Raw genomic sequence first — 10,968 nt, 5'->3', positions numbered from 1 at the left:
CCCCCCCCCCCCCCCCCCCCCCTCACTCCTTCCTGCGCTTCTTCCCTTCATGGTCATGCTCTTTGGCACGGCCACTGTCCGATGGGCGTTTTGCACCTCCGTGTTGCTTGGCCTCCTCCAAGAACTTATCCAGACCGAAAGGATCTTCTTCAAACTGCACTGGACCTTCGCGTCTCTGCTTGCGGTCTGAGCCGGAGAAATCCTTATCAGGAACAAACCTGGGGGGGGGGAGAGGTGTTATGGAGCCAGCGTTAGACTCAAGAGTAAACAGGGCTGTACCACAACTTCCCAAACCAGACCCCCATCCCACCAAGACCTTGTTATGCACCTGCTTAGGGATTACACTGTATTCAGTTTCTCTCAGGAAGAATGAATGCTCAGGTTTATTGAGGAACAATAACTCCCACTGAAGTGTCTACAGATTAGATACGGTAATAACTTTCCCTTCTGGAAAGCACAATAACGATAGGTGTACCCCAATTTATGTTAGTCCTCTTTAGGTCTTGAATTCCAATAACATCTCTATGCGGATAATACTCAGATCTGCCTTTCCTCTCCTCCTCCCACATATCTTGCCTTACACCCCCCAGGGGTACTACACGCTCACCTGTTGGTCTTCATCAGAGTCTCGAGATCTGGGCCGTACATATCAGAGTCGTTGTTCTTAGGCCGGTAAATGTTCTGTGCCAACTCCTTGTTGCTTCTCCATGGCTGATCATACACGTTATACACCTCATCCTCTCCGCCTGCGAAGCCACTGTCCATTCCCTGGAAAGAGCAGAGAGAGATCAACACCTTGTACATGGTTCCATCGTACAGAATGGTGACTCAGGGGAGAGCTTACCCGGCTCTGGTTGAAAAGTCTCTGGTCATACTGAATCTCACTGGAAGGCCGTTGGCTGGGGATGCCTAGAGCAATCTGTTCACTGATGTCTCTCTCCTCGTTCCTCTGCAGCTTGGACCTGGCGGAGGAAATTTATTGTGTGAGGTAAACTCAGGCGGACAAGTCTTCATCCAATGAGAAAACAAATCATTTACTTCTCCGGGCAAAATTAGTTAAAGAGAAATGGATGTGGTCTCCCACGACAATCTAAAACCAGGTTCAATCTCTGGGTCTGGGGGTCACAATTCCACTATATAAGATACCATTAATGCCTGGTTTACGATTGGAACTTTTGCACCCTCTCAAAACAAAGTTTGAAGCAGATGTTATTTTGATTTCTGATGTCCACTGGGTGCAGATTTTAGCCTCTATTACGCCTACTAGTCCCCATGTCAGTTATCAACAGCGCTTTTGTTTTTAATTTTCTCCATAAAGTATCAAACTTCTGTCTGCCTAATGAAAGCAGTTCTCCGTAGTAAGGCCAACTGCCCCAAACGTGATGTAATAAATGCAGGGATATGGAATCTACATTGGGAAAGCACTGTCATACCGTCTATAATACAATATGGGATGATATACTCCCTTCCCACAAAATCCTGAGCCAGGACACAGTTGCTAGAACAGACACGGGACCCGGTAAATTATGTGAAGGGTTTTGTCAAAACCATTTCATTAACAGCAGATTAAGGGCCTTATTCTGTTTGGTTTGCAAAAGCAAACTCTTTTAATGAACAAAAAAATGTGCTGCAGGTGGGGCAGATGTAACATGTGCAGAGAGATTTAGATTTGGCTGAGGTGAGTTCAAACTGCAATCACATATTGCAGTTCAAGAATAAAGCAGCCAATATTTGCTCTGCACAGAAACAAACACCCAAATCTAATTCTCTACATATTTTGAATTTGCAGCACCCTTTACATCTGCCCCCTGCAGTGCAGCAGGTTTTTTCCCCATAAACTGTTACTTTTGCAAACCAACCAGAATCACCCCTTTAATTAGATCGAAGGATACTCATTTGGATTCCTGATATGGATTTGGGGTTTATGGTCTACTTTACCTATTGCACTTTTATGCAAGAGTAGCACTTTTTCTGGTATGCTTTCTTTTATAATATTTTTGTATAGGTCGAACTAACATTATCGATATGTTTGACTTAATGCTCTATTTTTGTTGCATTATTGCAGCCAAAAAACTCCTACTTTTTTGGGGAAAATTCTGGAAGCAGACAGTCCAGTCCCCTGCGAGCAAAGCAGTTCTTCTTGGCTTTCCACACATGACCTGCTAGAAAGTCACAACAGTCACCTTCCATAGTAGGCGGCTTTATAGGTCTCACCTTTTGTCAGGGGCCGCCCTGGATAGGTTCCGCTCATGCTGACGCTCTTTGCGTCTGTTGTCACGGATTTCATCGCGCTCCCTGGCTTCTCCATCCTCTGGAGAAAGAAAACCAGACAACCTTGTTCAGATACAAAACACCAGCAAACATCCTTTCATGAAACTGGCAAGTTCTGCCTTAGATCTCACCTTTCTCGGCGTGGGACTTTATCCCAGCTCTGCGCTCTCTGGCAATCTGCGCCAACTCCCGTAGTTTCTCCTCCTTCTTTTCTTTCTCCTTCTGAGCCATCTTCCGCTCCACCTGAGCTCTCATCTCCACGGCTTCTCGGGCCTAGCCAAACACACACCGGAGTCATGAATAACCAGATAGAGGCTGTGTGGTGATAAAGGACAGGTCCTGTGTGAGGAGACTCACCTTTCTATCAGCAATGTATAAAGCTTCAGCAAGCTTGGCAAAGTTCTCATTAATGTGGACTGTCTGGAGACCGCGGCCGTCAGCAGCCAGACGCTTGTCCAGTGGGATAGTGTAACCCTGAGGAAAGGACAGACAACGAGACAGTGTGAGGGACCGTAGACTAATTTGACGGGTGTCTGAATGCTAACTGCCTATAGTAGAACATGGGGGCAGATTTAGCAAGTCTGATAAAGTGGCTGGTACTTTATCACTGGTCAATCAACTCCAATCATGGTACAGGCTAGGTTTAAAAAATGACAGTGAGAAGCCGATTAACTGCTGCGATCTTACCTACAGCTCATTAGTAGCAATACACCTGTGGAATTGTCAATTTCACCATAAAGGATGTTATGGATACACGTGCACAGAAATTTTCTGTTACTCAGGGATGCAGCATTCCACATGACGTCACATCCCTTATTTTGGGGGCATTGATGCATCAAGACCCTTTCCTGAGGTAAAAAATTTGGGAAGAGTGCTTAAAGCCGGATAATGTCCAATCCCAGAAAAAAAAAAAAAAAAGAGAAACGCCTGAAAAGGTGCTTATTGTTTTATCAGATACATGCTCAAAGCCGTTTAGAAACGATTCACCAACATATACAGTGTGTAAGAATTGCGGCGATTGCCTTGTATTGTAATAGTGCTCATGGGTCTCTGTGAGAAATGCATAGGGCATAATTTGCATAAAATTGCTAGTCTCCATAAGTTTTTTTCTTGGTGGCAAGCAGTGTACCCCATGACCTGGACAACCTCAAGCGACCGCAAAACAGGACGACAAACTTAAGTGTCCCAAACAGGAACAATACCAAACAGCTTGTCAGATCTGATGGGCACGAGGAAAAAAAGTGTCAATCTTGACTGTAGCTGGTGGCTTGAAGCCTGATTAACATCGTTTAGATCCATAACTAAAAAAAAATAATGAGGTGATTACTGTGGGCTAAATGGCACAACAGCTGGGCCACTGGACATTATCCGTTGAAGGCTTTTTCAAAGAAATTGAACTGTTGAGGTTGTTTGGTTCTAAGAGGCATAAGTTCGTTTATCGTGTGACAGGCGAGCGCATGGTTCCTGCTGGCAATTTAGTCCAGTCTAGTACGGAGGAGGTTCCACTATGATCTGGGAATGTTTCGATGGTGGTGCAGTTGGTGACTGAAAATCAAAAGGAATTTGTTGCGCCGTACGTTCCGGCTTCCACCTTATTTGTTGTGGTTTCACACTACAGCCCAAAACCTAAATTCCGTCAACAGGTGCTGAAGAATATGGTCTGGCCACCCCAGGGCCCTGAATGCAACCCAAGTGAACTCCTTCGGGATCACCTGGACAGGTATGTACGATGTACAAGTAACAAACGTTAAACAAGAGGAGCAACAGAATGCGCCAAATCTGCACTGCTGTGATTGCCGCTAAGGGTGGATACTTTGAAGAAAACATTAAAATAATCAAAACTCATTTGTGCACAAGTGATTACCTTGGCGTTCTTCCAGTTGGAAATGCAGGGTGGGATTTTCCATTCCTGTTGCTCCTTCACAGTCATCTATATAATGATGGAAAATCTCAGCATTATTACATGCATTACAACATCCGACACACTGATTATTCTGCAGAGTCCCTGTGTACACGTCCTCTCCGATAGGTCTAATTCTCTATACGCAGCAGTGATCAGTGTCATACCTCTCTCCAAAGTATTATCTCCACTATTATCTACAGAAAGCACTGAACATAGGATTACAGTGGTTGCTTAACAATATAATCACCTTGATAATAAGATACAGAGCACATGGCAGAAACAGAACTTGTGCCACTCCCTCTAAGTGTAAGCGACTTTTGCCCACGTGTCCGTACATGTGTCATTTACTCTTATGTAAGTGTATTAGAAGTCATTCATGTAATCAGCCCCCCAAATCCCTGTCCCGCCTGCATAAAGCATCAATTGGGCAATAACAATGCTGCTACATAGCCAACTCAAAGCAATTGTCTCCTACAAACCTAACTCTGGAACTCCTATTAAGGCACCTACCTTCTTACTGGGAGAATGCATAACAGGAGGTGGAGGAGATGGGGGTCCGCGAGGTATCTTCTTGTTAATTCTGGTGGAAGGCAAAGAAAACAGCTCATTGGTCTGAATATATTCATTATCCCCATTAAGAATTCATTGTGTCCAGTCCGAACTTATGCCACACATCTACATAAACCAGAGCCAACTACCAGTCACTCAGATATCCTAGTGGTGACGTCCAAACAGCAAATACTCACTTGAAGCGAGGCGGCTCCATGGGGTCTTTCTGCATTTCAACCATCCGAATAACCCTCTGCTTGGCTCCGGAGTTAAAGGCCACCCCCTGCTGTGACGGCGTGTACCTGGAGAGAGATGGGGAGGGAGTGTCATCAAGTCTTTCTTTAGGCTTTACACTGATATACTTCTATGGTTGCAGTTTATCTGTGTATGTCCTTGGTAAAAGCCTATAAGACTTCTGTCACTTAATGTATGACAGCTTACCTGATGTATTGTGCGGGAGCAAGTTTGTCTGCTGCTCGGACCGGCATTGCAGCGGCAATCTTCTGCGATACTGCTTTATCCAGAGCCTGGCGAGTCTTCTCTGTCAGCTGGAAAACAGGACGTTCTAAGCATCAGCCCCACAGCATTACAAGGCAAGATGTAAAGCTGTCAGTGAAAGCCTACCACCCCCCTTTTCCAATTGGTTCAGTCTTTACCTCTTTAACAGTCTCCTCATCCGGTCTTTGCAGATCAGGGTCATCTTCATCCATAACCTCCTTTGGTATCAGGTCTGTGTATTTGCTGAATACAACCTACAGAATGAACGGTACAGTGTTATTCAGCAACCTGATCTCTGACATGGCACGCTCACAGGAGGTGGTCTGGGAACGTGACAAGTAGTGACTACAGCTGTGCACCAGCTAAGTGGTCTAGGAATGTGACAAGTAGTAATGTCTACACCTGTGCACAGCTAGGTGGTCTGGGAACGTGACATATAGTAAAGTCTACACCTGTGCAGCAGCTAGGTGGTGTGGGAGATGTGAACTGTTGGTAGAACAAGGATCAGTTTGGCCAGCCCTGCCCTTCTAGCGTGATGGGAACATGGAATATAATATGCAGACTCACAAAACTAGCATACAAAAAGCTTAATCTTTCCACTCAAGCAATATTAAATAGAATTATGGGTTTATTTTTTTAAATGGGGTATGATTTCACAATAGGTATTTGCATGTGTATCGCTGACCATAGGCTGAATTACTGCATTCGAAAGTATACAAGACTGGGGCCAAATGTCATCCAATTAAAAAACAGGTGTACTACCAGAACATGGCTGCTTTCTATGGCAGGATAGAAGTTTACATACAACATATGCAGAGTCCGCTTACCTTATCCTTAGACTGGCCCTGTCGTGCTATGGCGTCATATTTAATTTTGCCTTCTGCATCCACCTGTACAGCAAGAGCGTTAGACATTCGCTTCTTCCTCCCCATTTCCAGGGGGAACTGAGCCACATGGATCTCTGGGAAAGCTCCGCCATCTCCGAAATCCTGCATGGGTCATATTACAATTAGGTAAGCACGAAAGAAAAGCATATAAACCGCCATATCAGTAATGTCATCAGGCCAGCATATTCCTCTGCACTTTACAAATGACCCTAAGAAGTTTAAGTGCATCTGGGTAATAACAGATAGAGGGGCAATGCCTTGGATAGACCTACGGATCTATTTAAAAAGAGCCAAGGATCAAACAGGGTAAGAGGTCATAAGATTACAAAAGGGGCATACGATTTGCAAAGTGGTTCTTATCTGTGGTGAAATGCTGTTTGTACTGTTAGTGGCACTGGGGCCTAAAATGCTACTGACAGGTTCTCTGAGCAATATTTTGGTGCCAGCCAACTGCATACCTCCAGAGACCTAGGCACCCAGCCCTTCCGATGCCCATATGGTGGGGGCTCTCGTCGGGATGCCACCAGCGCCGTCTGGCGGGATTTCTGGGCTCTCAGCTTCTCTTCAGCTTCCAGTTGATCCTGAGACAGCTGGGTGGGAACCGGCAAGAAGCTGGAACCGGACAGAGAACAAGCATTAATGATCAAGTAGTAAGAGCTGGTCACAGGAGCCACATCTCCAAGAATGAAAGTGACTGGGACCCGCTCATCAGCACACCGGTCATTATTCAATAAATGTCACTGAACAATTGTCCCACCCATCAATACCTTGTAGTATATACACATTCATACACACATGTGGTATCCAATGATGGGGATACTTTTTCTGACAATGAAAACATCCTGACATCCAATAAGAGGCTTTATTTATTAGCCGAATGAGGACCCACAATAAACACATGGGATTCCGTCGCAGGTCTCCTGGTGGTAGTTGGGATGATGGCACTGGTATTGTGAGCGCCGGCATCCCCACTGCTGGGATGGCATATATATATATATATATATATATATATATATATATATATATATATATATATATACATATACACACACAGAGAACTCCTACATAGGCTCACCATACAGTCCCTTTAAACCTGTCCACATATGAATTACACAGGTTCCGTGGATGCTGCATTTCCCAGGTTATATTCTGGAGCAGAACCTGTGTAATCCATAAGCCCTCCCCAGTGTACAGGGAATGTATGTGGAACTTCTCCTACAGAGCTCAGGCTCCAGCGTATGAGAGACCTCACAGCGGCCGCCTCTCCCTCAGCGATCCTTCCCGCACCCGGCCTCGCTCGACCCCAGGAGCCAACACTCACCTCACGAGCGCCATGTTTCCAGTACGTATCCCCTCTCGGAGAACGGCGGCGGCCTCCGCACTGTTGTAAGACGGAAGCGAGAAGCACACGCCACTCCCCCAGACGGAAGTGGTAGGAGCCCCACTGACCAATGCCTCTGCACGCTCCTGACTGCGCACGACGGCGGTGGCGCCATGTTGTCGGAGTCTGGCTGCCGGGGGGACACTATAGTGCTGGTACGCTCAGTACTGGGCGCCGTGCACGCGGACACGCGTGTCCCCGCGGGAGGAGGATGGCTCAGGTTATAGCCACACCCTGGTGGTGGTGGTGGTGGTGACGGACGGTGTGCATGGTGGTGCTACGCTCCGCCCTCCTCCTGCACTGCGTGACAGGTCGCTTTCTGCGGGCGAATCCTCGCACGCAGTGCCGGAACATCCCCAACACGATCCCCGGCACGCGCGGCGCGCCTCCACAGCTTACCTCAGCGACTTCCCGTTCAGCGGACTGCACCACACGCGCTGGTAGGGGGGGACTCGCGGCCGGAAATTGCAGCGCTTGTAGGGGGCGGTAGGTTGAGGTCAGGACAGGGGTCATATATTGATAATGGCTCCAGTGTGTACCTCAAAGGCGGAGATCACCTGTGTATAACCACCAATGGGAGGAGTCTCTGTGTATAACCACCAGGGGAGGATAGACTGTGTATAACCACCAAGGGGGAGGAGTCTAGGTGTATTACCACCAAGAGGCGGAGCTTCAGTGTTTATAACTACCAAGGTGAGGAACCTCTATATCCATCACAGGGAGGAGTAGGATTCGGATGATAAGTTGCCATTCATTGGGTTAACGTTGACAATAGGTTGGCATTCAGTAGGTTGACAGTGACAAAAGGTTGACATTCAGTAAGTTGACATCAACATCAACACAGTGACAAAATGTCAACACAAACAAAAGGTCAACATGGTTGACATGAGGTTTACATGATTTTTTTTTTTTTTCACTTTTTCATACTTTTTTGTATAACCACCACAGGGAGGATTCTGTATAACCACCGTGGGGAGGAGTTTCTGTATATCCACCACAGGGATGAGATTATTATAACCACCATGGGAAGGAGTCTGTATGCCCCCATTGGGAGGAGTTCTGTATAACAGCCAAGGGGGGGACTCTATTTCAATTGTTTTTACATTTCTAGAGGGTGAATAAATTGCTGTGTGCCCTGGCAGTCACTAGATGGTGCCCAAAAGAGCAATTCAGTTGTTGCGCCATTCGTGTGCACTCCTGAGGTGCGAGCTGATATGTGCAAATACAGGGTAGTATCCCTTATCCAAAATGCTTGGGACCAGAAGAATTTTGGGGGTGACCACAGTCGGGATCCCAACAGTCATTTACCCGACGTCGGGATCCGGACTGTCAAAACACAGACAGACGGGATCCCGACAGCCACCGGCTATTCTCCCTCGTGGGGGTCCACGACCCCCATAGAGGAAGAATAGGTGGCGAGAGTAGCGAGCCACCGTGCCCGCAGCGAGCCCGCAAGGGGCTTTGTTGCGCTCGCTATGCTGTCTAAGTCCGGTCAGTCGGGCTAATGACTGTCGGAACCCTATACCACACCGAATTTTGGATAACGGATTATTCCTTATTTAGGAATATTTTTAATTTTCAATGATGTATCTTGCATTTATGTTATACAAACACATGAAATACATGGCTATATTTTATTTGTGCATGAAGCAAGGTTTCAAAACATGAAACAAAGTTTGTGTAATATGTCAGACACTGGGCCATATTCAATGAGAAAAATTTGCCGTGTTTTATGGCGAGTTTGTGCTATTTTCATGTTGGAAGGAGCATTTTGCTCTCCAAAAGTGAACCACCCTATTCAATGTGATATTTTCGCTGTCTTTCTAAGTGATTTTCGCCGTGTCTCTCCGTGTAGCAATTCTCCATCTTTTCATGGAGAACTGGAATGTGAACTTTTAAACTAAAAGTTTTTTTTTTTTTTATTTTGGTGTCAAAAAATCAGGAATTTTTTTCTCTGAAGGGGCATGTTATTTTTATTCATGTGCTTATAGCACATGAATATATATTTAATTGTAAAAAATAATTTTTTTAAATTTTTTTTTTTTTTTTACACAGAGCAGCCAGCAGTGGTCCGGAGCTCTCGAGCCGCTCATTAGATATTCATATATTCACTGCACCCGATTATTACATATGCAGGATCGGGTGCAGTGAATACTGGGTCCCCCGCTGGCTATAGGGGGGGCAGCTTGTGCTGCCTGGGTCCCGGGGAGCCCTCCTCCCCTCCACATATGTTCTGGGGCAGCCCGGGAGATTTTAATCTCCCTGGCTGCCACCGTCCCCCGGCTCCCTGCCAGCTCCCTGCCGCCGACGCTCGTCCGCTGCAGGGGTTAAGATTCGCCGCGAGTGTCGGCGAGTCTTAACCACATTGAATAGTGGGAGCAGGAGTGGCAGCGAGCCCTCCGGAACAGGGCAAATGCATGGCGAGAGAAAAAATCTCTCGCCATGCACGGCGAATTTTTCTCATTGAATATGGCCCACTGAGTTTAAATGCTAAACAAACATTTTCATGCACATATTTAGTGCCAGTTACATATCAGGTCCCCAGTAGTGCCAGTAATGCCCCTTTCAGACCGCGCAAAGTAAACGGTATATTGCCGTTTCTTTACCGTTTCAAAACGGTAATATGTGCGGTCTGAAGGGTCCAGAGTGTATTTGCCATTTAAAAATAACCGGTATTTTAAAACGGTAAAAAAGCAAGGTCCTACACGTTTCAGACCCGTTTTTTTTGCGGTCTGAACGGGTCTGAAACGGTACCCAGGCAGCAGTGAGCACTATTGGTCCCCAGTGCCTGCATATTTAATGAGCCGACCGCTAATTACATATGCACATATGTAATTAGCCACTCATTACATATGCGCATATGTAATGCACGGCCGGCTCGTTAAATATGCAGGCACTGGGGACCAATAGTGCTCACTGCTGCCCCCCCCCCCCCAATGTGTTTAAGAAAACCCCCGTGCCTCGTGCCTTACAATCCCAGCTGTCGGCTCCTGCTCCTGTCGGCTTCTGCTCCTGTCGGCTCCTGCTGCTTATAAAAAAAAAAAAGTGACTTTCGGAAAATGGATGCCCCATAGGAAAGACTGTTTGAAAAAACTGTCTTTGGTATTGGGGCAGCCATTTTCCGAAAGTCACTTTTTTTATAAGCTGCAGGAGTCTGCACAGCCGGGATCCGCAAGTCATGAGGTACTGGCTGCACGGGGGGCTTTCTTAAACGGGGGTGTTAGCCCTATTGGTTGGGGGGGGGGTGTTCACTGTAACTATCCGTCACACAGCGTGTTACAGGGGGGGGGGGGGGGGGGGGCGATGCTGAAGACCGCACTGGCCTTGATCCTGTATTTGGAAAGTTTCCAAAAACGGGTCTGCCAGTGAGAAAAAACGGCACTTAAACGGTAATATCCCGTTTAAGAGATGCGGTGTGAAAGGGGTTTTACCTGGCAGACCCGTTTTTAGAAACATTTCAAAATACTTGGTCAAAGCCA

General features: G+C 46.5%; 2 protein-coding genes across 3 annotated transcripts in view; one reads left to right on the top strand and one right to left on the bottom strand.

The window, feature by feature from the left end:
- Positions 1-2: 2 nt before the first annotated feature.
- Positions 3-7,587, bottom strand: SNW1 (SNW domain containing 1). Its single transcript, XM_083166947.1, has 14 exons — positions 7,430-7,587; positions 6,567-6,720; positions 6,049-6,210; positions 5,380-5,475; positions 5,165-5,271; positions 4,921-5,025; positions 4,685-4,754; positions 4,136-4,201; positions 2,629-2,745; positions 2,403-2,544; positions 2,215-2,311; positions 845-962; positions 608-768; positions 3-218 (listed from the first exon to the last, which is right to left on the bottom strand). The coding sequence occupies exons 1-14, from the start codon at positions 7,441-7,443 to the stop codon at positions 23-25; spliced, it is 1,605 nt and encodes a 534-aa protein (XP_083023073.1). The 5' UTR covers positions 7,444-7,587; the 3' UTR covers positions 3-22.
- Positions 7,588-7,679: 92 nt separating this feature from the next.
- The window catches only part of ADCK1 (aarF domain containing kinase 1), a 58,701-nt gene continuing 55,412 nt past the window's right edge, over positions 7,680-10,968 (top strand). Inside the window, exon 1 of one of the 2 annotated variants that reach the window (XM_083166950.1) lies at positions 7,680-7,929. The gene's annotated coding sequence lies outside the window, so the exon portion shown is untranslated. Of the gene's footprint in view, positions 8,183-10,968 lie in introns of both variants that reach the window. The other variant, XM_083166949.1, reaches the window with a different exon arrangement.

The sequence above is a fragment of the Crinia signifera genome, chromosome 12, assembly GCF_055691185.1.
Source record: "Crinia signifera chromosome 12, ASM5569118v1, whole genome shotgun sequence".
Lineage (NCBI taxonomy): Eukaryota > Metazoa > Chordata > Amphibia > Anura > Myobatrachidae > Crinia > Crinia signifera.
The sequence above is the reverse complement of the archived record's forward strand: the minus strand, read 5'-3'. Positions and strand labels throughout refer to the sequence as shown.

Coding starts and splice junctions, on each gene's coding strand:
- SNW1 (XM_083166947.1), bottom strand. Junction 2,746..4,135: donor CCAACTGGAAGAACGCCAAG/GTAATCACTTGT, acceptor TCCTTTCCTCAG/GGTTACACTATCCCACTGGA. Junction 963..2,214: donor AGGGCGGCCCCTGACAAAAG/GTGAGACCTATA, acceptor TTCCTCCGCCAG/GTCCAAGCTGCAGAGGAACG.